The sequence below is a fragment of the Hyperolius riggenbachi genome, chromosome 2 (assembly GCF_040937935.1).
Source record: "Hyperolius riggenbachi isolate aHypRig1 chromosome 2, aHypRig1.pri, whole genome shotgun sequence".
NCBI lineage: Eukaryota > Metazoa > Chordata > Amphibia > Anura > Hyperoliidae > Hyperolius > Hyperolius riggenbachi.
In genome coordinates this window covers 201,983,463-202,009,396 of record NC_090647.1, presented here as the reverse complement: position 1 = coordinate 202,009,396, position 25,934 = coordinate 201,983,463, and the positions used below count along the sequence as shown (strand labels likewise).

Genomic DNA, 25,934 nt, shown 5'->3' with positions numbered 1-25,934 from the left:
CTTTAAAGAGAATATCTCTCATCACAAATAGTAGAGTAAATTATTTATGGTAGGATACCCACTTTTATGTAGGTCGGCGGCCACTTCACTTGCGCGAGCGCGCCACTGAGACACTCGTGGTCACGCTCCCATTGATGGCAGAATTCTGCGCAGGTCAGGTCGGCAGCTGGTATGGAGGCAGGGGCGTAACTAGAACTCACTGGCCCCCCATGCAAAAGTTTGGATGGGACCCCCTCCCCCCACAAGATGAGTGTACTCCCAGCCTCAGCGTATTACACTCACTCTGTCCATCTCCGATGGAGCAAAACTTCTCTACAAACTCCCCCAGCGTCACTACAGTACAGAGCCCTTGGGGACGGGGTGGAGAGGCTGGGGGCAGGGCATAGTACAGAAAAGCCTGCTGCACACTGAATAGGGACTGTCTACAAATATTTGTCTACAAAACTTTGTACGGTATTGTTATCAGTGGATGATGCAGTCATTAGAACAATTGTGCAGAGGCAAGAAAGCTTTTTCTCTCCGTGCCCAGACTCCTCAAACATCACTACAGTACACAGCACTTAGGGAGGTGTAGATAGGTTTGGGGTTAAAAGCGCTGTACACAAGACACTGCTGAATACTGTATAGGGACTGTCTACAAATTTTTGTCTGCAAAACTTTGCATGATTCCTTATCAGTGGCTGAGCAGATGCAGTCATTAAAATAATTGTGCAGAGCAGAAAGTTTTTATCCTTTCCTTGCACTTAGTTGTCAGTCTCTCAAGATGGGGCACCCCTGTGGCTTCTGGGCCCACCTGCGGCTGCATCCTTTACAGGGTCTATTCTTATGCACCTGTATGGGGGGGACCCCAGGAGACCAGCTGCGGGGAGGGACACATAAGCTGCCAAGGGCTGGAGGAAGCCCCGTGTAATACACACAGCAAACAAACATACACAATGATCACCTGCCAGCACTAAAGATGTCACCACCTGTGATAAATTTCAGAGTGTGAATCAGGGTGAAGAAAGATTTTACAATGGGCAAATACTGAGTAAAGAATTTAGTATATACAGTATATACACATATATGTGTGTAATACTGTAAAAAATAAGCAAGTTTATTAATTATGTTATATTCAATAAAGTTCCTCTTTAATTACTATGCCAACAAAAACATCTGTATTACCACCTGTTGCCATCAGAGCCATGGGAATGCCGATACTTGAGATGTGAAAACTGTCTAACGGTGTTGGGATGTTTTCAAGTCTTCACTAGATCAGGCATCTTCTCAGGTTGTTAGTCAGATTTTTACACCATATCATCTTGAAGTTTAATGTCCCTGTATGCTCTTCATTTTCAACCCATTTCTTGCCCTTTTTTCAGACCAAGGGCTTGATTCACAAAAGGGTGATAACTGAGTTATCATGCCTAAAAGCTTTGCACGTGCAAACTACTTCGCACCCTAGTTTGCACGTGCAAATCTTTTAGGCGTGATAACTGAGTTTTTAGGCGTGATAACTGAGATATCACGCTTTTTGTGAATCAAGTCCCAAGTGTAAACGTAAACAAGAACCTTCAGTGATGTTACACTGTACACTTTTTAGGCCTGATCCACTAAGCCAAAGGAATAAAGGCTGCAATCCAAAGAATTAGCACAAGCCAGTAAATGTGACTCTCTTTTGGGATGTGACCTTGCCCACCCCACCATGCATCCATGATATAAACCGAATCAGAAACTGATGTTATAAATCACCTTTTGCTCCGGCACCAGCAAACTCATCAGCAAGAGTTGCAAACACGACTCATCACAGCAAGCAGGAGATAGACTTTCTTAGGCGTCTTCAAAGTTTGATGGCGTTTATTAAGTACACAGATATACAGATACTCATCTCTATATGTCGGTACATCTTAGCGAAGCAATCGTTCTTTAAGTCCATTTGCGTTACAAGCTCTTGACTAACCTTCCTCCTGAATGTTAGTCAGGTTATCTTCTTTCTATACTAAGTTGCGTCTAAACTAAATATATACAGCATACAAGATAAACCAACGAGACATAAATAAATATATATAAGTAAAGGGTTCTAGCCAGTAGATAGAAAGCAAGAGTGCCCTCAGTTGGCAACTCATGACCTTTAATACTGACCAGGAAAGAGTTAACTGTGTCATCATCTGAACCATCTATGATTGGTTCAGTTCCCTTGTGATATCATGATACACACCTACTTACTTAATATTTTATGAGCCCCCTTGCTCCAGTTGCAGGAATGTTATGTTTTATAAACATGGCCTATGTTGATTGTTCCCGTAGTCCATTTGTCTGGGGCAGTGTAGGCCTAAGACCTTGGACTAGGAACATCTTCTCAGTATCTGCTTGTATGATCTGCTTCAAGCAGCCACTGAGATGCTTCTGCCTGCATCACGAAAAACTCTATTTAAAGGTATACTCTGCGAACAAGCCTTTTACCTAAAACTCAGTCCAGATAACTGAGGCCTACTTAAATTATAACAACTGACATAGATTTCTGGACAAGAGTTGTAATCAGCTACGTGAAAATGCATAGGAATTCATGCACACTCTTGCTTGACTCCCTATTCATTACTGACCATTGCGCTGCCAGTTCAGCCTGCAGCCATATAGTGCAATGCCTGGTGAAAACCTTTTTTTCCACTGCTTGCAAGTGCACCTTTGGAGTGTGTACAAAATCATAATAATAATAATACACCCTGTTCATAAAGAGCTGTACTGTGTTTTGGAATCTCGACTTTATAGCTTTTAAAGGATACCTGAGCTGAAGCAATGGAATGAAACGGAGGCTATAGAGAGATGTGTGGAGCGGTGCATAGACTTACCGCTCCTCCGTTGCACTTCTATTCCCTGTTTCTCCGCTGCAAAAGGCCCTGTTACCTTGGCGACTGTTTTCACTTACATTTTATATAGCATAACACTGTACAATCAGGACATCCAGCATTATACATATAAGAATGCATGCATGGTTGATGTGTGGTTTGCAATTTCACCAATGTGGATGTTCATATGACAAAGTACAGCAGAAACAAGAAACACTAGGAGGTTCCTGCCTTTGCGAGTACCATCTAGAGTAGCCTTTCTCAACCTTTTTTACCCTGGAGGAACCCTTCAAATAATTTTTGAATCTCAGGGAACCTCTGCAATAACGGAGGGAGAGGGCATTTATTTTATAGTAGAATTGGTCATTAAAAATGGGTGAGGCTAAACACTTTCTACTATTGTAATATTTCTACTATTGTAATATTCCATGTTTCTCTTTTACATGGCACCCATTTCATGCCCTCTATTATTGCATTCCGCTTTGTAGTTGCCCAGTGTTTTGGTTTTCTCTCTTTCCTCTTCATCTGCTGTACCCACATCCTTAGTTCTGGCATCCTACATGCCACATTTTATTAATCACCAATCTAATGTGTCATTGGGCTAAATTCTGGCAGCTGTGCGAGGCGAAGTAATCAGCAGTCTGGAAAATTCCTCACTCGTTATTTTTTTTTTGCTTTGCTTAATTCTGGTACATTTTCCCACCTGCTGTTTATGGTCGCTAAATTACCGACATGCAGGGGGAAAACAGTGAGGTATTTTCGCGACTGCTGGAAGTCCCGGCCAGCCCGCCTCCTGAGGGTCCCAGAGCTGAGGAGGGGGGCACAGCGCAGGAAGGGGGGAAATTGTGCACAGAGCAGCAGGGAGGGGAGGAAGCCTCCCCCCCACCCTCACCTCGGGGCCCCGCCTTCCACGCTCCCCCCCCCTCTCCCTCCAAAAGTGCAGCCAGCCAGCGGCAGCAGCGAGGAATCACTTACCGGCATGTCAGAGCAATAGCGCTGCGTGCCGCTGGGCTGGTCTCCGTCTCCTGCACTGACCAATCACGCTCTCGCAGGAAGTACTGCGAGAGCATGATTGATCAGTGCAGGAGATGGAGACAAGCCCAGCCCAGCGGCACGCAGCGCTATTGCTCTGATCATGCCGGTAAGTGATTCCTCGCTGCTGCCGCTGGCTGGCTGCACTTTTGGAGGGTGGGGGGAGCGCAGAAGGGGGGGCCCCTAGGTGAGGGGGGAGACTCCCCCCCCCCCTTCCCCGCTGCTCTGTGTACAATTTCCCCCCTTCCTCCGCTGTGCCCCCCTCCTCAGCTCTGGGACCCCCACTAACTGGGGACCTACCTTTGTAGGGAAATCTGCTGCCAATCTCGTCACATTTGTGGGGAAATCTGCCGATGAGATTGCATTTGTGGGGAAATCTGCTGCCAATCTCGTCGCATTTGTGGGGAAATCTGCTGCCAATCTCGTCACATTTGTGGGGAAATCTGCCAATAAGATTGCATATGTGGGGAAATCTGCTGCCAATCTCGTCGCATTTGTGGGGAAATCTGCTGCCAATCTCATCGCATTTGTGGGGATATCTGCTGCCAATCTGATTGCATTTCTTGGAGAATCTGCTATCACTCTAATTGCATTTTGTGGTGAAACTGCTGCTATTTTTTTTTCTTGGGGTGGGGGTGGAGGGCGGCCGGCCCTCCACCATGTGGTCTGGAAAAAAACGGCCCTCCGAGCCCGCAAAGTTGGACAGCACTGTTTTAGAGATGGGGGGGGGGGGGGGGGGTAGGTAGGAGCACTTTTAGAGGCTGGCGGTCGGGAGTGGGGGGGTTGGAACAAAAAACAAGCTGAAAAGGCTCCATGTTCTGTGACAGATATCACAATTATGTCACAGCACTGCATTTATCATGTGGTAGGGGTAGGTCTAATTATGTGAGGTAAAAGACATGCAAACACGCACCTTATTTCACTTCAGAATTCAAGTGTGAGGTATTTCACATCTAAATACCACACATTTTTAGTAGAAAATTACCACATGAATTACCTCATGAAATTACATGAGGTAAAACTTTACTTAAACTACCAGAATTCAAAAGTTGATTTCCCTCATGAGGTAAACCCAATTCCATGAGGTAATTATTTACTAAACGCTACCAGAATTGAGCCCATTGGGCTCAATTCTGGTAGCTATGTGAGGTAAATATTTTTTTGTAGGTAAAATACCTCATGAGGTATTTTCCTCTTCTTTTGTCAATTCTGAAAGATTTTTCTTCATTTCCGAACATGAGGTAAAACAAGAGGTAAAACGTGTGGTAAATGCATAGGTAAAACATGAGGTATTTCAGTGGTAAGCCTGCAGCAAATAAGTAATAGTCTTTAATTGTCTTCCATAAGTTAGAATAGTCTTTGGAAGATGCTTTTTTTTTTTTTTTTTTTTTTTTTTTTGAGGAGGGAAGGTGTATTTGATTATGTAGCAACCTATGAAAAGTAGATTTTATAGGCATCCATTATAAAAAAATAAAAAATAAAATCCAGCTCATTTACCTTTAGAGGCTGGGGGAGGGGGGTCGGAGCACTCTTAGAGGCTGGGGGAGGGGTCAGCACTTTTAGAGACTGGGGGTGTGAGTACTTTTACTTTACAGGCTGGGGGTCTGGAGGAGGGGGTACAGCACTTTTATTTTTAGAGGCTGTTGGGGAGGGCCTCTGAGCACTTTTAACCAGAGGAAGGGGGGGGGGGGGGGGAATCGGTGTTTGTCGCAGTTTTACTTAATTTTTAAAAAAATAGAGGCTGTGGTAGGGGAATGGCAATGTTGAGGGGGGGTGCGGCAGATGGATTGTACAGGGTTTGGGGCACTTTTTCTTTTTCAAAACAAAATGGGAGGGGGGGGGGGGTTATTTGGTCAGATCACTTTTACTTATTTCACCCAAAATATGGGGGCCCTGAACACAGAACAAGCTGAAAAGGCTCCATGTTATGTGACAGATCAGGGCCGAGGCGTAGGCTGGAGAGGCTCCAGCCTCAGGGCGCAGTGTAGGAGGGGGCACACAATTCATTCAGCTGTCATTCCTAATTGTGTATGAAGCAGAAAGAAATAAGAAAAGGGGATATATAGCAGTGACTGCAAGCCAGATAACTAGATATGAAGGTGTTGGGGAGGTTGTGGGCCCTGTGGCCCTCTTAGTCTAATAGCAATCAGTGTGTGACAGCTGGGGTGGAAGGAATGGAGGGGCGCACTTTGGTGTCTCAGCCTTGGGTGCTGGAGGACCTTGTCCCGCCTCTGTGACAGATATCACAATTCTGTCACAGCACTGCATTTATCATGTGGTAGGGGTAGGTCTAATTATGTGAGGTAAAAGACATGCAAACACGTACCTTATTTCAGTTCAGAATTCAAGTGTGAGTTATTTCACTACTAAATACCACACATTTTAGTAGAAAATTAAAGTAAAACTTTACTTAAACTAACAGAATTCAAAAGTTGATTTCCCTCATGAGGTAAACCTAATTCTATGAGGTAATTATTTACTAAACACTACCAGAATTGAGCCCATTGTGTCAAGGCCATTGTGCCAGTGATGAACAAGTATGGAAGCTAGAATTCAGGATGGGCAGAAAATGATTGGGAGGACATTGAGAGAGACATAATTTTGAAACTTTCTCAACCTGCCAGCTGATACAGCTCACCTCGAAGGGCAAAAATGTTAGGGAACACCTGCAAAGTCCTCAAGGAACCCTGGAGTTCCAGGGAACCCTGGTTGGAAATAAATGACTGGTCTAGAGTAGTGGGCAGCCCCGTTTCTTGCCCCGTGCGGAGCGTGCCGCCGCCCGGGGCGCTGTTGGGAGGGGGGCGCTATAATGGAGGGGGGAGCCGGAGCCGCGGGGAGGGCAGCCCGACCTCTCCCTCCCTCTCCTCTCCCGGGCGCCCTCCGTGCTCCCCCCTCAGATGCAGAGTTCGTGAGCAGCAGGGAAGCGCTGTTTACAACTCACCGGCTGCCTGGCTCCAAGCGCTGCTCTCTCGCCGCTGGTCTCCTCTCTCTCTCTGTATACATACTGATACACGCTGCTTCCTGTAGCCGGAAGCAGCGTGTATCAGTATGTATACAGAGAGGGGAGACCAGCGGCGAGAGAGCAGCGCTTGGAGCCAGGCAGCCGGTGAGTTGTAAACAGCGCTTCCCTGCTGCTCACGAACTCTGCATCTGAGGGGGGAGCACGGAGGGCGCCCGGGAGAGGAGAGGGAGGGAGAGGTCGGGCTGCCCTCCCTGCGGCTCCCCCCTCCATTATTGGGGGCATCTACCTATCTAACCTATTCTGGGGGCACCTACCTAATCTAACCTACGCTGGGGGGCAGCTGCTAATCTAACCTACGCTGGGGGGCACCTACCTATCTAACCTACACTGGGGGGCACCTACCTAATCTAACCTACACTGGGGGGCAGCTACCTATCTAACCTATACTGGGGGCAGCTACCTAATCTAACCTACGCTGGGGGGCAGCTACCTATCTAACCTATACTGGGGGCAGCTACCTAATCTAACCTACGCTGGGGGGCACCTACCTATCTAACCTACACTGGGGGGCACCTACCTAATCTAACCTACACTGGGGGGCAGCTACCTATCTAACCTATACTGGGGGCAGCTACCTAATCTAACCTACGCTGGGGGGCAGCTACCTATCTAACCTATACTGGGGGCAGCTACCTAATCTAACCTACGCTGGGGGGCAGCTACCTATCTAACCTACACTGGGGGGCACCTACCTAATCTAACCTACGCTGGGGGGCAGCTACCTATCTAACCTACACTGGGGGGCAGCTACCTATCTAACCTACACTGGGGGGCAGCTACCTAATATAACCAACACTGGGGGGGCAGCTACCTATCTAACCTACACTGGGGGGCAGCTACCTAATCTAACCTATACTGGGGGGCAGCTACCTATCTAACCTATTCTGGGGGCACCTACCTAATCTAACCTACGCTGGGGGGCAGCTGCTAATCTAACCTACGCTGGGGGGCACCTACCTATCTAACCTACACTGGGGGGCACCTACCTAATCTAACCTACACTGGGGGGCAGCTACCTATCTAACCTATACTGGGGGCAGCTACCTAATCTAACCTACGCTGGGGGGCAGCTACCTATCTAACCTATACTGGGGGCAGCTACCTAATCTAACCTACGCTGGGGGGCAGCTACCTATCTAACCTACACTGGGGGGCACCTACCTAATCTAACCTACGCTGGGGGGCAGCTACCTATCTAACCTACACTGGGGGGCAGCTACCTATCTAACCTACACTGGGGGGCAGCTACCTAATATAACCAACACTGGGGGGGCAGCTACCTAATCTAACCTATACTGGGGGGCAGCTACCTAATCTAACCTATACTGGGGGGCAGCTACCTATCTAACCTATACTGGGGGGCACCTACCTAACCTATACTGGGGGGCACCTACCTAACCTATACTGGGGGGGCAGCTACCTTATGTAACCTATACTGGGGGGCAGCTACCTAATCTAACCTATTCTGGGGGGCACCTGTCTAATCTAGCCTATACTAGGGGGCACCTACCTAATCTAACCTATACTGAGGGGCACCTACCTATCTAACCTAGGGGGGGGGCGCAATTTTTACACCCTCGCCCTGGGTGCATTTTAGCCTAGAAACTGCACTGGTAGTGGGGTGGAGACCCTAGGGGATGAGACAAAGGGGTTTTCAGATGAAGCAGTGAGCCTTCAGTGCTAGTTATGACAAATTATAAGCTTGTCTGAAAAGGTTTGTTTTGAGAGTTTAAAGGTATCCAGCCTTGAAGCATGAAGGCACATACTACTCTAATCCAGTGCCACTTGCCTATGGACTTCCACAGGGATCCACTGTGCTATTACCATTACTCTTTGTCTACATGCTCCCACTGGGCAAAATAATCCAGAACTATGGCCACCAGACAGACTGTCAGGCATTCGAGATAATACAAAAGAGAGGTCAGTAGCTGATACATTGAATTAGGTGTAATTAGCATAGAGATGACACTGAAAACAAAAAGAGCTTGTCCTATGAGTGTAAATGGAGAAGAGGTCTAAAGGCAGAGCCCTGTGGTACACCAAAAGACAGTGAGAGAGTAGATAGTATTGGAGAAGGAGTAAGTGAAAATGTCCAGATAGGTAGAAGCAAATCCAGGAATGTGCTAGGCCCTTGATCCCCAGTGACTATTGAGTCTGGAGAAGCATAGAATGATGAACTGTGGCAAAAGCAGAGCAAGTGTCGAGGAGACTTAGTACAGAAAATTGGTCTTTGGATTTTGCAACAAGTAGATCACTTACATTTTTAGTGAGGACTGTTTCTGTGAATGGTGAAAGTGGAAGCAAGCCAGGCTGGAGAGGGTCCACCAAGGAGTTAGGCCCCGTTTGCACTTAATAATGCCCATGTTTTCCTATGGCACAGTTCACACTTAATGCGTTTTAATTCAAATCTTTTTCACAATGCACTGCTATGGAGAAGAAAAAAACGTGTACCAACTGATTACGTGTAAACGGAGTCTTATGGTACCCATACACGGTACAATAAAAAATTCCTGTCTTTTTTTTACCAAAATGATCGAATCGAACAAAAGTCGAAAAGAATCTTTTTTTTTTCGATCAAGAAAAACGAACGATTATCCCGTTTTTTTTCTATGAAAATCCGATCAGACATGTTGGAAAAATTCTTTATATTCAATTTAACGGAATAATCAAACTAAATTATCTAATCGAAAAGAAAAATGAAAAATTGTACCATGTATGGGCACCTTTAGTAGAGAAAATGTCAGACAGTTCTGATTAGATGTGCCGTTACAGCAGTTTAATAGCAGAAGGGTATTACAGCAGTTTGGAAGCAAAGGAAAGAATTGAACCTGTACGGTAGCTAGAGTGCTGTAGGGTCTTTAGAAGATTTTTGGATTTGTTTTTGTTATGATTAATTGTTAAAATAATGAAGAGAAAAGGCCAGTATAAATGGAGAGGCTAAAAAGCATTGTTAAAACAGGAATGAAGGGGGTGGAGAGCTGGGGGGATGAGATAAGAGGGAATAGGGTCCAGAGCACAGGTAGTAAGGTGTGATTTTCAGATTGATGAGGAAAGACGCTGTTAAAGTTAATCTGAAGTGAAAATAAACGTTTGGTATAATGATTTGTATGTAACATTAGTAGCAAAGAAAAGAGCCTCATATTGCTTCCAGTACAGGAAGAGTTTGGAAACTTCAGTTTGCTGCTTTCGGAAGCACTTATCTGTAACGGTCTCTTACGGTTTCTTGTTTGTTTAAGGTTTTACTGCCAGGAAGTTCAGAGGCTCATTAGCTCTGCTCTGTTTCAACATTATAATACAGAGTGTAATTTGTAAACTGCAAATATTAGATAGAGAATGATGCAGTGTTCTAAAAAAGTTATATAATTAAAAATTAAATGAGACTCTTTTCTTTGCTACTAATGTGCTATTAAATTATCCGTACTACACATACAGTTCATCATATCATACCTTTTTTCTGCTTCAGTGTCACCTTAAGCTAAGGCAGTAAGAGCTGTTAGCATGGGGGGGGGGGGGGGGGGGGTTTACACTAAAGGTAGCCATATACTGGTCGATTTGCCATCAGATTCGACCAACAGATAGATCCCTCTCTGATCGAATCTGTTTAGAGAGGGATCGTATGGCTGCCTTTACTGCAAACAGATTGTGAATCGATTTCAGCATGAAACCGATCACAATCTGTGGTGGTGGTGCTACCGCCGCACCCCCCCACATACATTACCTGCTCCGCCGGCGCAACTCCCCTGGTCTCTGCTGTCTTTTTCTCCGCTCTGGTCTGGTCTCCGGGTCCGGCAGGCTTCACTTCTTCCTGTCTGGGGGAAGTTTAAACAGTAGAGCGCCCTCTACTGTTTAAACTTCCTGCCGGGACAGGAAGAAGTGAAGCCGGAGACCAGACCAGAGTGGAGAAGAAGACAGCGGAGACCAGGGGAGTCGCGCCAGCCGAGCAGGTAATGTATTGCAGCTGCATTGCGTCGGTTGTCGGGCACTCGAACGCCGCTAGCGACGCACTCCCTACCCGCGGGCGATCGACGGTAATTTCCCGCACGGAGCAATCGATGGGATCGATCTATTTCGGGACGAAATAGATCGAAATTTAGCGTTAACGTTAACGATTTGACAGCAGATTCGATCCCAGTGATCGAATCTGCTGTCGATCGGCGGGGAATCGGCCTAGTGTATGGCCAGCTTAAGTGACAGGCTGTGTATTGGTGGGGGGGGGGGGGGAGGGTAGTTTCTATGGTTAACAAACAGATAGAGAGGAGATAAGGAAGATATTGTTTCAGTTTTGTTGATAAACTATTATGCAAAGTCTTCAGCTGATAAACATGTGGTTGGAGGAGGCGGTGGGGTGGTGTAGGAAGTTGAAAATGTTAAAAAGTTGTTTATGGTTAAAAGACAATAAAGATGGCATCCCTTTAGTTTTAAAGAAGAACTAATGAAAATAATGTAATAAAGAAAAGTGCTTAATTTTTACAATAATTATGCATAAATGATTTAGGGCAGCGCAGGCAATTTTCAAAATTGCCCCAAAACATGCTTGTGCAATAATTCTGTATGAGAGCGTTCACATCTGAGTGGTTCGTTTCCGATCTGCTCAGGAAAGCGGTGCCTGTACCATTTTTGAGGATATTTTGCCTCAATGGAAGGTATAGGAAAAATGCAAAACGCTCACAAAATCGCTTTGTGCAGCGATTGCGTGAGCATTTTGAAGAATAAATACATTGTATTTATTTTTTCCCGGGTCAAAGAGTTCACTTCCTGACTTGCATCAGGGAGTGAATTAAAAAAAAAAAAGCACTCTGAAAAAGAGCTTAGAAAAGCACTTTATTAAAAAATGCAGCGTGCAATGGAGCGCCGGGAGGGGGAAAAAATTGCTTTAAAAGTCGCAAAACACTAACATTTGCGATTTGGATTTTAGATGTGAACAGAGCCTAAGGGCCCTTTTCCACCTGCAGTCGCTAGCGTTCACGCTGAACGCTAGCGATTGCTGAATCGCAAAACCGGCGATTCCCCGACGTTTTGCGGCCGCGATTTTGCTATGCTATGCACTGCATAGCAAAATCGCGGCAAATATCGCTCCGCCGCACGTTCGCGTTCAGGTAAAAAACGCATTGCGGTAGTGGAAATGACCTACCGCGATTCCTATGTTAAAAAGCAAACCGTAGCGATTGTAAAATCGCTAGCGGTTTGCGACTTTGCGATTCAGCCAGCGCAAACGCGCTGGTGGAAAAGGGCCCTTAGTCAGTGTTTGTCCATTGTAAAATCTTTCCTCTCCCTGATTTACATTCTGACATTTATCACATGGTGACATTTTTACTGCTGGCAGGTGATGTCAGTGGAAGGAGATGCTGCTTGATTTTTTGGCAGTTAGAAACAGCTGTAAGCAGCTATTTCCCACAATGCAATGAGGTTCTCAGACAGGAAACTGTCAGGACCATGATCCTGACATCACACTATGGGAGGGGTTTCACCACAATATCAGCCATACAGAGCTCCCTGATGATCCGTTTGAGAAAAGGAAAAGATTTCTCATGGGAAAGGGGGTATCAGCTACTGATTAGGATGAAATTCAATTCTTGGTTACGGTTTCTCTTTAAGTAACCTTAACACAGATGGCTTCAATGATTTATAGTTATATGGCCAGAAATGAAAACACTCATTGTCTACATCACATATTTATGATCAAGCATTTAAAGGAATACTGTAGGGGGGTCGGGGGAAAATGAGTTGAACTTACCCGGGGCTTCTAATGGTCCCCCGCAGACATCCTGTGCCCGCTCAGCCACTCACCGATGCTCTGGCCCCGCCTCTGGTTCACTTCTGGAATTTCAGACTTTAAAGTCTGAAAACCACTGTCCCTGCATTGCCGTGTCCTCGCTCCTGCTGATGTCACCAGGAGCGTACTGTGCGGGCACAGACCATACTGGGTTTGTGCTATACACTCCTGGTGACGTCAGTGGGAGCGAGGACACGGCAACGCAGGCGCAGTGGTTTTCAGACTTTAAAGTCTGAAATTCTAGAAGTGTACCGGAGGGGGCAGGGGGCCGGAGCATCGGTTAGTGGCTGCGCGCGGGCACAGGATGTCTGCGGGGGACCATTAGAAGCCCCAGGTAAGTTTAACTAATTTTCCCCCGACCTCCCTTTAAGATTTTCATTTTTCTTGTTGAATTGAAAATAATGTTAATATTGTTTGTTTTTGCTTATATTACTTTTATAATTTGTTATCTTGTAAAAAAAAAACAGCATGTATGCTCTTGTTTTCAATACTAAAAAGAAAAAATATACTGTAATATACATTTAGGAAGCATTTGCATCTATCATATTGCCGATATCCTAATATATAATTATCTGAGTGTCTTATTTCATTTTTACAGGCTCTTGTTTTGTGCTACTTTTTGGAAAAAAATCAAAAACAGTTTTGTATAGAGGATAAGTGCATAATCGAAATTGGGTCTGGAACTGGGTTAGTTTCAATAGTAGCCAGTTTACTGGGTAAGTAACTTCTTCATAGGGGATTGATGTTTGCTCTTGATGTTATGTAAAATGATGATGATGATTAATGACAATAACTTTCATTTATTTATTATTCATTTATTATTTTACACACTGGCCTTGTTTCACTAAACTACTGTAGAAATGCTGGTGTTTATGCAAGTAACGTAATTAGCACAACTTGTGTTATATATGCAGCGTGTGTTGCTAATTTAACACACTATGGGCTCTGTTCATAAAACATTTGCTTGGAATATTGGAGGGAAAACACTGCATCAGTATTTTAGACTTTTGTGTGCTAATTCATAAAGTTTACACTTGCGATAATAGGTCGGGGAATTCCCGCACTAAACTGGCGGTGCTGCTGAGTTGATACATTTTCTCTGTGCAGAGACAGTTAGTATAAAAGAGGCAGCCCCAGCATCCCTTTACATGTGCATTTTTTTTTTAATTGCCTCTCCTTGCCCTGAATCTGCGCTGAATCTGTCTAATAGTCTTTTTAAACAATCTATTTAATCGCTGCAGCTTAGAAGAGCTTCAAGAAATGTTACACATGCAGGCTTTCTGGTGTGAAATATATTTGAAAACAGGTACTTAACCTCCTTGGCGGTAACCCCGTGTGTGACACGGGGTAAGCTGCCGGAGGGTGCCGCTCAGGCCCTGCTGGGCCGATTTACATAATTTTTTTTTCAAACACGCAGCTAGCACTTTGCTAGCTGCGTGTTTGCTCTGATCGCCACCACCCGCCGCCGATGCGCCGCTACCCGCCGCGGAAACAGGCCGCCCCCGCATACCCCTTGCGCAGCCTGGCCAATCGCCGCCAGGCTGCGCTATGGGGTGGATCGGGACTCCCTGTGACGTCACGACGTCCGTGACGTTGATGACATCACTCCATTCGTTGCCATGGCGACGGGGAAGCCATCAAGGAAATCCCGTTCAGAACAGGATTTCCTTATGAGCAAGCGGCACCGGCGGCGATCGGAGGGGACGGGCGGAAGCCGCGGGGAGGGGGGAAGCATGTAGCTAGCGCTAGGCTAGCTACATGCTAAAAAAAAAATGGCGAAAAAAAACCTCCCGCGGCTGCGCAGCCGCGGGAATTATACCGCCAGGGGGGTTAAAAAACACAGCCTTGGTATTCCAGGATGCCTTTTTTGTTCTGCTCGCACTGCAGCTCCCTGGGAGGTCTGTCCACATTAGCATGGCTGTTATCTTGCCTGTTATCACTGGCTTATCTCCTTTTCTAAACAGTCGGTGTTCTCCATTCCCATTCCGCTTGCTCTAATCTCTATGAATTAACCTTCAGTGACGTGTTTTGATAATCACCGCACAAGGCGGTAATTTCCCGCACTGCTCGGGAATTGTAGCTTTTCATACGGAAACAGCTTTTATGAATGGACACTTTGCTAAATGGTCGGGAAAGTCAGCTGTTTTGAGCATTACCGCATGCAGGAATGCTTTATGAATAGAGGCCTATATGGGTTATAGAAGCAACGTGCACATTGTGCACAATGCAAATTATGTTACTTGTGTAAACACTAGTAAAATTGCTGTGTGCTGCCTGTGTATATATGCTATACATACACTGCATAACACATGTAGTAACTGCATCATAAAAATTACACTGTGACAGAGATTCTATCTCATTTATGTAAAAGGCCTGATTTACTAGGGGCTGTTTTTTACTAGAAACGACTTGCTGCATTTTGCGATCTGTTTCAGATCAACACAAAGACATCTGCATAATAAAGGAAACCAAAGTCACAGGAATGGTTTTATACCATCGCGATCCAATTGCAACGTGATTTTGCCTGATCGCAAATGCCCTGCATGCTGCATATTTTTCTGTGTTTTTCCTTGTGTTCCTAGCATTCAGTAAAAATTACAAAAACGCAATAGCAAAATATAGAATTGCACTACATTTGTGTTTTTAGATGCTTTTAGAGATTATCGAGCATGTACAAGTGGTGTCAGGGTAATGACTCTTCAAACCCAGGTAATCTGCTATTAAACGATAAAAGATTGTAACCTCCACCTGGGTTATATTGGAGCATTGTTGGGGTTGCTAGGAGATTAGTAAATTGACAGAAGCTTGTGATTGCAGCGGCATGCAGGTGCCCGCAGCGAGAACTTTTTAATAATAAACTCAGATTGCCCAGGATTTATATAAAATTATTTTGCTTTGGATGATATTTGCAATTTCAATCAAATAACCACTTATACGTTTACTCTTATCAACCCTCACTATGATCTGATTTAATCTAGAAGGTAAACATTCTAACCATCAAATAACATTCTCTAGTCTAGTTCAGGTTTGCATAATCCCATATGGTATGACTGCCCTCTATAGATTAGTAAATCAGGTTTATAGATTCCATAAAGGTGTAATACTTCTTAGAGTGCGTTCATATTATGCATTTTGTTGCGCAATTCTTTGGGGCATGTGAATGCAATGCCATACAGTTGTATGGGTATATTCATATTCCTGTGTTGTAAAGGAATTCCTTATCCAAATGCACTTTTCACAGCGCATTTCAGGATAGCATGTGTGATATCCAGAACTTTACCATAGGAATTCTATATGCTATAAAAAATAATGTGTACATGTTATTTTTGTGTGCATGGCCAGGGGCTGGCCATCCATGATGCCAAGTGACGCAGCTTCCTCAAGCGGCGTCATGCATCAGGATGGCATGATTGCCCCAGGTCTCACACGGGGCCCTGCCATTCCCACCACAAGCGGGGGGGGGGGAATTTGTAGCGTAAGAAGGAGGGGCAGCGGGCACATCGGCGGGGATAGGTGGGCCCCCCTCCCCTCCCTCACCTGGGTCCCCTCCTTGCTTGCTCTCCCCACTCCAGATATTAGATCAGCGGCAGGTGCAGCGGGCCTGATTTCCGTGTTCAAGACGCAGAGCTGCGTTCCACAGGTCTCTGCTTTCAATGCCCCTCAATGATGCTCCTTGATTAGCAAAAGCACAGTGAGCGGCATTGAAGGTGGAGAAGACTTGTGGAACGCAGTCCTCCGACGTCTGGAACGAGGAAGTGGTGATTCATTCCCCGCCTGCTGTGCCTGCTGCTGATTTAATATCTGGAGAGGGAAGAGCGTGGAAGGAGGGGACCCAGTTGAGGGAGAAGGGGGTCTGGCCCCCCACCCCACCGCTATGCCCGCTGCCTCTCCTTCCAACCTACTTATACTGGGGGCAACTATACTACCTATGCTGGGGCAACTATACTACCTATGCTGGGGGCAACTATGCTACTTATGCTGGGGGCAACTATGCTACCTATGCTGGGGGCAACTGTGCTACCTATGCTGGGGACAACTATACTAGCTACCTATACTGGGGACAACTATACTAGCTACCTATACTGGGGGCAGCTATACTAGCTACCTATACTGGGGACAACTATACTAGCTACCTATACTGGGGGCAGCTATACTAGCTACCTATACTGGGGCAACTATACTGGCTACCTAAACAGGGGGCAGCTATACTAGCTACCTATACTGGCTACCTATACAGGGGGCAACAATATTGGCTCCTTATACGGGGCAACTATACTAGCTACCTATACTGGGGGTAACTACACTGGCTACCTATACTGGGGGCAACTACACTGGCTACCTATACTGGGGGCAACTACACTGGCTACCTATACTGGGGGCAAATATACTGGCTACCAATACTAGAGGCAACTAGCGTGGGCATTACACAGCGTTCATGGGGGTATATATTTACCAAAGCACAGTAAGCTCAAAGTGACACTGAAGTGAAAAAAAAAACTTTACTTATGGTACAATGAATTGTATTTGTAGTATGGATAATTCATAGAACATTAGCAGCAAGTAAGAGTTTCATGTTATTTTTTGCTATATAGCTTTTTCTTTATAGCATTACATAATTCTATCATATTTGCAATTTACAAGCCACACTGTATTTTAAACTATGAAACAGAGCAGGGATAATGACCGTTTCAACTTTCCCGCAGTAAAAATCTTATCTGAAGTTGTCTTTCTCAGAAAACAGCACTGTAGCCAACTAAACTGGTAGGAGAGGTCAGAGGTGCTCTTTTGCATAGATAACAACTGAAGTTTTTTAACTCTTCCTGTACTGGAAACAATATGAGACTGATTTCTGTCCTACTAATGTTCTATTTCTTAACTGTGCTACACATACTAAGCATTATTTCTTAAGATTATTTTCATTTCAGATTCTCTTTAAAGCACTTCAGGACCACAGTGCTAAACCCCCCTAAAGACCAGGCTATTTCTTTCAAAATAGGCCACTGCAGCTTTAAAGAGACACTGTAACAAGAAAAACGTCCCCTGGGGAGAGGGAAGAGGGAGAGGGAAGCCTCAGGATCCTAATGAGGCTTCCCCGTCCTCCTCTGTCCCACGGGGTCTCACTGCAGCCCTTCAAAGCCGGCCCGACAGATCTGACAGCCTGTTCAATTTCCTGTTCAAACCTTTCCAGGCTCCAGCGGGGGGGGGGGGCGCTGTTTCGGCTCTTCTGACGGACATAGGCGGTAATAGCCGATCTCCGACTTGCGCCTGCGCAGTAGAGCGGCCCGAGTATTTCCGCCTATCTCCATGGGAAGAGCGGATACTGCGCCTGCACTGGAGCCACGGAGGTAAATATTTACATTGCTGCCGCTCCGGGAGGATTTTCGCCGCCATCGTGGGACCGAGGAGGACGGGGAAGCTTCAGTAGGATCCGGAGGTTTCCCCCCACCCAAAGTGAGTACCCCCCCAGGGGAGGTTTTTTCGTTACAGATTTTCTGTAAGGCCAAGCTGCAAGGCCGCACAACACAGCACACTAGTTCCCCCCCCCCCCTTTTCTCTCCACCAACAGAGCTCTCTTGTGCCCCAGGGGGACATCCGTGTCGCACAGCTGTTCCCAGTACAGCACTGCTGCAGATCGCAACGCTGTACTTAATCAAAAGACGGCGTTTTCCCCCAAGCAGGAGATGTGCGCGATCTCCTGCAGTAGCCGGTCCCAGGGCTTGACGCCAATTAGCGTTAGGCGGGTCTTAGGGTAGTTAATGTATGCAGACAGCTCACATTAACCATCCGAGTCAGGTTCGGGGCAGAAAACCGCAGCTCAGAGCGGTAACCCCGAGCCTGACTCATGGTAGACGCCAGTAGCTCTGTGCAGAGTATAGCATGCAGCGGACGTTTTAACTCACCTCCCCCGAGATCCAGACACTGGCAGCAGCCATTTTCCTTCCTGTCCTCTGGAGGCTCTGCATTCCTCTGGAGAGATCGCCATTTGTCGTCATGATGACAGACGGCAATCCCACTACAGGGTTACAGCGCAGCACCAAGGGAGAATTGCAATGCTGGATCCCAGGGAGGTGAGTAAGTGCTGGGCTCCTTCAGATCTCTCTAGCAGCATGTTTTGTTCCTAGTTTTAGAGTTTTAGAGTCTGAAAGCATGCAAAAAACTTGCACTGCTCTTAGACCCTAAAATCCAGAAATAATCATACCGCCAGGGAGGATAAGCTAAGCATTTAACCATTTTACATAGAGAATTATGCAAATGACATAACCTGTTATATACATGCTTCACTTTGGTTCCCTGTTACACAAGCAGCACAAGTGATACATGCATATAGCGGGAAACACAATTTGTGTAACTTATTTTATAAATTACGGAAATACCAATCAACTAAAGTGCACACGTTAAGCTTACTGAGCTTTGGTGAATATACCTCTAAGTATAAACTTATGCTAATGCACCTGAATCTATATACAGCCATATTGCCCATAAAAAAACAGAAATACTACATAAATAACGCCCCAGGCCACCGCTTATGGTGGAGCAGAGAAATACCCATGATGTAACCTTGTGATTAAAAGACAGTAATGGTCCAATGTCTGTGTATAACGAAATTCAGAGCAGATGCTAAAAATTATATGGAAGCAAAGCTTCCATATAAAAACAGGCAGTGAACCAGAACTCACAGTACTGTAAATACATTTACATGGCAAGTTAACTGGGAGAATGACAGTGGAAGTTTAATAAATACAAAACATACAATACAGCAGAGAATAGGAGGATCTCCCTGCCCTGCATAGCGCTGTGTTTTCTTATAATTTGTATGCTGAGTCTTTCTCTCTTTCTCACAAGATGAGCTTCATTGTCATTGTGAGGTGCACCTGTGATCAGATATGACTTCTTCCTACATTTTTCACACATATTTGTATTGCAGGAGCTCAAGTAATAGCAACAGATCTGGAGGCCCTGATTGGAAACCTGCAGTATAATGTTCTTCGAAATACAAAACTTAGATGTAAACATACGCCACAAGTTAAAGAGCTCACCTGGGGATCCAACCTGGAAGAGACGTTTCCTAGATCCTCCTTACACTTTGACTACATCCTTGCTGCAGATGTTGTGTACAACCATCCCTACCTGGATGAACTGCTGGAGACATTTGATCACTTGTGCCAAGAGAAGACCATCATCCTGTGGGCCATGAGGTTCAGGACAGAAAACACTGCTATAATAAATAGGTTTTTCCACAACTTTCAGAAAGATTTTGACATGGAGGTTATTTATGATCTGCCAAGTCTGGATATAAAACTTTACAAAGCCAGAAGAAGATGCAAAGTTGCCAGTTGAGGAGTGCTTCTGTATAAGATTCCAGTTTGGGATTGTGGGATTGGTGGAAAGCAGGGTATTTAAACCTTGAGATAATAAAAACATGCTACAGTGGGATGCGAAAGTTTAGGCAACCTTGTTAATCGTCATGATTTTCCTGTATAAATCGTTGGTTGTTGCAATAAAAATGTCAGTTAAATATATCATATAGGAGACACACACAGTGATATTTGAGAAGTAAAATTAAGTTTATTGGATTTACAGAAAGCGTGCAATAATTGTTTAAACAAAATTAGGCAGGCGCATAAATTTGGGCACCACAAAAAAGAAATGAAATCAATATTTAGTAGATCCTCCTTTTGCAGAAATTACAGCCTCTAAACACTTCCTGTAGGTTCCAATGAGAGTCTGGATTCTGGTTGAAGGTATTTTGGACCATTCCTCTTTACAAAACACCTGTAGTTCATTCAGGTTTGATGCCTTCCGAGCATGGACAGCTTCATGCTTCATTTTCAGGTCTGGGGACAGAGATGGCCATTCCAGAACATTGTACTTGTTCCTCTGCATGAATGCCTTAGTGGATTTTGAGCAGTGTTTAGGGTCATTGTCTTGTTGAAAGATCCAGCCCCGGCGCAGCTTCAGCTTTGTCACTGATTCCTGGACATTGGTCTCCAGAATCTGCTGATACTGAGTGGAATCCATGTGTCCCTCAACTTTGACAAGATTCCCTTTTCCTGCACTGGCCACACAGCTCCACAGCCCCACAGCATGATGGAATCACCACCATAATTTACTATAGGTAGCAGGTGTTTTTCTTGGAATGCTGTGCTCTTTTTCGTCCATTCATAACGCCTCTTGTTATGCCCAAATAGATCAATTTTAGTTACATCAGTCCACAGCACCTTATTCCAAAATGAAGCTGGCTTGTCCAAATGTGCTTTAGCATACCTCAAGTGGCTCTGTTTGTGCTGTTGTGCTTCCTCTGCATCACTCTTGCATACAGCATCTCCTTGTGTAAAGTGCGCCGAGTGGTTGAACGATGCGCAGTGACTCCATCTGCAGTAAGATTATGTTGTAGGTCTTTGGTGCTGGTATGTGGGTTGACTCAGACTGTTCTCACCATTCGTCGCTTCTGTCTATCTGAGATTTTTCTTGGTCTGCCACTTCGAGCCTAAACTTGAACTGACCCTGTGGTCTTCCATTTCCTCAAAATGTTCCCAACAATGGAAACAGACAGCTGAAATCTCTGAGATAGCTTTCTGAATTCTTCCCCTAAACCATGATAGTGGAAGGGAGCATCGCTTAATCCAATTTAATTTAATACCCCCAATGGTAAATTTCTCGCTTGGGTGATATAATCGCCCAGCGAGTATTTTATGCCCTATCCCAGGGGTCCCCAACCCCCGGTCCATGGGCCACTGCTGGTCCGTGGGCCATTTGCGGGTGGTCCGCGGGTCTAGCCTCTTGCCCCCTCTCCTTCTCGCGGCCACCGCTGCTGTTACCTTCGCTGGCGGCCACTTCCTCTCTTATATTCCCCTTGCCTACATGCGTGTTATTGAGCTTCACAGCAGTGCGCCCTGCGGCTGCTGTGATGAGCCGAAAGCCGGAGAGCATCTTCCTGTAGCGGCGATGTGTATCGCCGTTACCAGGGGAACTGCTCTCCTGCTTCCTGCCTCATCACAGCAGCCGCGGGGCGGTGCGCTGCTGTGAAGCACAATAATACGCATGGAGGCAAGGTGAATATAAGAGAGGAAGCGGCCGCCAACTAAGGTAACAGCAGCGGTGGCCGTGGGGGGGGGGGGGGGAGCGTATGCTGGGGCACTGTACTACCCATGCTGGGGCACTATACTAGCTATACTGGGGCACTCTGATACTAGCTATACTGGGGCACACTGGGGCACTTTACTAGGTCACTATACTAGCTATACTGGGGCACTATACTACCCATACTGGGGCACTATACTAGCTATACTGGGGTAATGAAACTCCATATACTGGGGCAAGTATGCTTGCTATGCTGCCGCACCTCCCGACCCCCCCCCCCCCCCCCGTAACCCGCTGTGCACGACACTGCTCAACCCGGACACCAACCCCCCAACCCCATCCCAGGGGAGCTTTAGCGATGTGCGGAGGCCCAACAGGGAGCTCTGGGGGTCTCCTTAATAAAGGAAAGCCCCAGATACAGCGGCAGAAGGTAGCGGCAGATGTTCGGCGGGTATGCACACATCTCTGGGGAACAAGGCCTTGGTGTTGAAGGACAGCACCACAGCATAAAACCTCGCACCCCATAACCTGTAACATGGAAGCATTGCTCAGGCTTTCGCCTTAGTAATGCTCCCTAACAATCAGCCATCACGCGAAGTAAAACGGCGATAGGATTTGCTGGTAATCCTCGCGCAATGGCAAGGTGAGCTACTTATCACCTTGAATAATATATGGTCCAAAGGGTCTGGTGCAACATATGCTGGTAAAGTTGCCATGTGCTGGTATTATATAAAACATGAAATGCTAGATCACATAGTAGTTTAATTAAAGTGATCAGCCTCTTCATTGTCTTTCCTGCTGATAAGGCTGAATATGTACTATTTGAATAGACCACGCCCATTTTGCACCTTCCTCATTTCAACCTATTGATGTTTTTGGGTAGTGGGCAGAGATGGTCATTAACCTCCTTAGCGGTAACCCCGTGCTGGACAAGGGGTAAGCCGCCGGAGGGTGCCGCTCAGGCCCTGCTGGGCCGATTTTCATAATTTTTTTTTTGCTGGACGCAGCTAGCACTTTGCTAGCTGCGCCAGCACTCTGATCGCCGCCGGCCCCCGCCCGATTGCCGCTATCTGATGCGGCGCGCCCCCCCAGACCCCGTGCGCTGCCTGGCCAATCAGTGCCAGGCAGCGCCGAGGGGTGGTTCGGGACTCCCAATGACGTCCCGACGTCGCTGACGTCGGTGACGTCATCCCGCCGTCTTTGAACGGGATTTCCTGATCGGAGATCGCCTTCGGCGATCGAAGCGGGCGGGGGGATGCCGCTGAGCAGCGGCTATCATGTAGCGAGCCCTGGGCTCGCTACATGATTTAAAAAAAAAAAAACTAAAAAAAACTGCTGCGCTGCCCCCTGGCGGAATTTTTCATACCGCCAGGGGGGTTAAGGGGCCCACTAATGGCACAATTTACAACAAAGGACGGCCAGATGGATATCTCTTTTCATGTTTGGATTATAACGGATGATTTCATACAGACACCCTAATACGAGTAACACACTTACTTAAAATTATACAAAGATTAACACTTAAGCCATAATAGCCCCCATATGCTCCCAGTACCTTATATTCAACCCCTCCCCCCTCAACAAAAGAAAAAACTTGCCACACCCTAAAGGTTACCATTAGGAGAGTGCAGATAGTACTCTAGTGCCGGGTCCAAGGTGGAAAGCTTAGAAAGTAACCTTGTTGGGAAAAGACTCAAACACATGTATATGGATACTGATGTCAGTGCTGATCACACATCTTGATGTGATCACTTTCACCTCTCACCATAGTCACAGTTATAACTGGATGGCTAGAGCTTCTGCAGCTCTTAGTGATGTTGGGAATAGTATGGGGCTGGAGGGAGCCGTCCACCTCTGCAGCACTGGTGCTTCTAGGCCCATACTAGGGAATAGCTATAAATCTGGCCCCATGTGGGTGTCGGCAAATATTTAAGTTGTCTCTCTAAAATCACTTTCATTTTTATATTTACATATGAGATTATTGCTTAATAGCCTTCTAAGTAATTTTCAGGCCTGGTACCCACTACAAATTGATATCGCTAATCGCTATCACTAGCGTTTTGTATCAATGGTTTGTAAGCGATTTCATGAGCGATTGCTGTAGCGTTTTTAAAGTGTCAGCTTTTTGCCAGCGATTGTGTAGCGATTAGCAATTAGCATTTTAAATTCTGATTGGTCCTTTCAATTAATCTTAATTTTGTTACAGTGTGCAGTCATTTTAAAATGCTAGCAAAATCGCTCTGTGTAGGTTTTAATGAGCGATTATGCCAGTGTTTATATACTTTACATTGCAGAAATGCTAACCACTAATGCTAAACGCGAAAAATGCTGCTTGTCCTGCGTTTTGCGATTTGGTTATTAGCAATAGCTCCAGTGGAATTTGGCCCATCCATTAACATTGGCTGAGCGTTTAGAGAAATCGCTAGCGGTTTGAATCGCTCCCTAAACGCTCAAAAATTGCTCTAGTGGGTTTCAGCCCTCACAGTTTTTTTTTTCTGTTGTCACATACTGAATTGTTCTACCATAATAACAAAATTTTTATTAAGCTTAACTGACCTTACTTTGTATCCCTAATGTTTTTGGTATAGGAATGCAGAACAAATAAACACTATGTAACCTTGTAAAATAAATACCAAGGCAGAGATGTACAATAAAAATATCCATGAAGTGGTATCAAAGATATTTCTGTATCTACTGAAATATAGCATATTTATGAAAACATTGTTAATAAAAAATAGTATTTGAAAAGCAAGTAACTGGCAGTGGGTTAAGATGTCAGCGCTCTGCATCATAGCTGTGCTCCTGCTTTCGGTCAGACCTGACAATCGTTCCTCACGGGAAAATCAGGATGATATTCAGGGTTGTACGTTATGAATGCACTTTGCTTTGTCCCCTCTTATCTCTAAGGGAAGCTCAACCTGAACTTAATCTGGGGGAGGAGGTTGTCCTTCATAAGTCAGTTATGGGCCCACATGTTTTGCTGTAGCACACTTGCAGCTGATGTCCAGCCATCTAACAGCCCTTTCACATCAGCAAAAATCACTGGTGTAGATGTCAGCTCAGTGAAGAGTAGTTAGTGTATTTGGGAGAAGCAAAACATACAAAAAAATACAAAAAAAACACCCTGTTTGGATGTCCGGTCTCCATGCGGCTCTTTGTTTGATCTTGTGGTGGTCTGCCCTGGCTTTATATTTGACCAGATGAGTTTCTACCTTGTATTCCAACTGTGCAGATGTTCACTATATATTTAAAGGCCTGAAGAAGGGTTACTAACCCGAAACAAATCGATGTTGTTGCCTTTTTTTCAATCAATCATAAGCACTTTTTACGTGATTAAAGATTTTGTGTATATATTTCTGCACCTTTTTGCAAATAAAAAAGAAAAAGTAATTTTTCAATTTTTGATCTTCCGTGTCTTTGGTATATCCCTGATTAATTATTTAAGCTCAGTGAAGACTCTAGAAGACCTAGGGCTTCATTCACAAAGCGGTGCTAACTGTTAGCACGCCTGTGAAAACCCCCTTAGCACGTCTAAATGAGCTTGTCGCGCGCAAAACTCTACGCGTGCAAAACTTTATGTGCGTAATACTTTACGTGCGCACTGCACAGAGCGCAGGGCGCACCGCGCAAAGTGCCCATTAAAGCCTGTGGGACTTAGCGCGCGCATAGGACTTTGCGTGCGGTAATTAGCACGCGATCTGATTGAGAAAACCGGTGCTAACCTACTTAGCACCCTGGTTAGCGCGCCTAAAGACTTTAGACGTGCTAAGTAGGTTAGCACCGCATAGTGAATCAAGCTCCTAATGGAGGAGCACATGAATGAGTAAAATAGCAGGTAATGAGTTGAGGCCTTTCTAACTGCAGGTCTGGGATCTACACAGTTGCCTAAAACACTATCAGCCACAAGGGGTTCCAAAGAACCATACAAAATACACTCTCCTTTATTGAATTATCATGCATAGCTGCTGGTTACATGATGAATGGGATAAGACATTGATGAAAATAAGGGCAAAGAATTTGCTCTAACTCCCAGCTATCTCATATAATAACACCTAATTGTGACCCTGATTAGCACAATGGTGATCAAATTAAAATAGCAGTTGTGTGGCCAATAGTATTAATGCGCTAATGAAGCTGACGATTGGCTCTGTTATGTGTTGACAGTCTCAGCATCTCTGGATTCCTAGTACAATATTCAGCA

The 25,934-nt window shown here is 45.5% G+C and overlaps 1 protein-coding gene across 1 annotated transcript in view; it reads left to right on the top strand.

The window, feature by feature from the left end:
• The window catches only part of LOC137544201 (protein-lysine methyltransferase METTL21E-like), a 41,131-nt gene extending 19,609 nt beyond the window's left edge, over positions 1-21,522 (top strand). Inside the window, exons 4-5 of the mRNA XM_068265256.1 lie at positions 13,251-13,368; positions 19,578-21,522. Of these exons, the coding sequence (XP_068121357.1) occupies positions 13,251-13,368; positions 19,578-19,990 (531 nt within the window). The 3' untranslated portion in view covers positions 19,991-21,522. The remainder of the gene's footprint in view (positions 1-13,250; positions 13,369-19,577) is intronic.
• Positions 21,523-25,934: the final 4,412 nt, after the last annotated feature.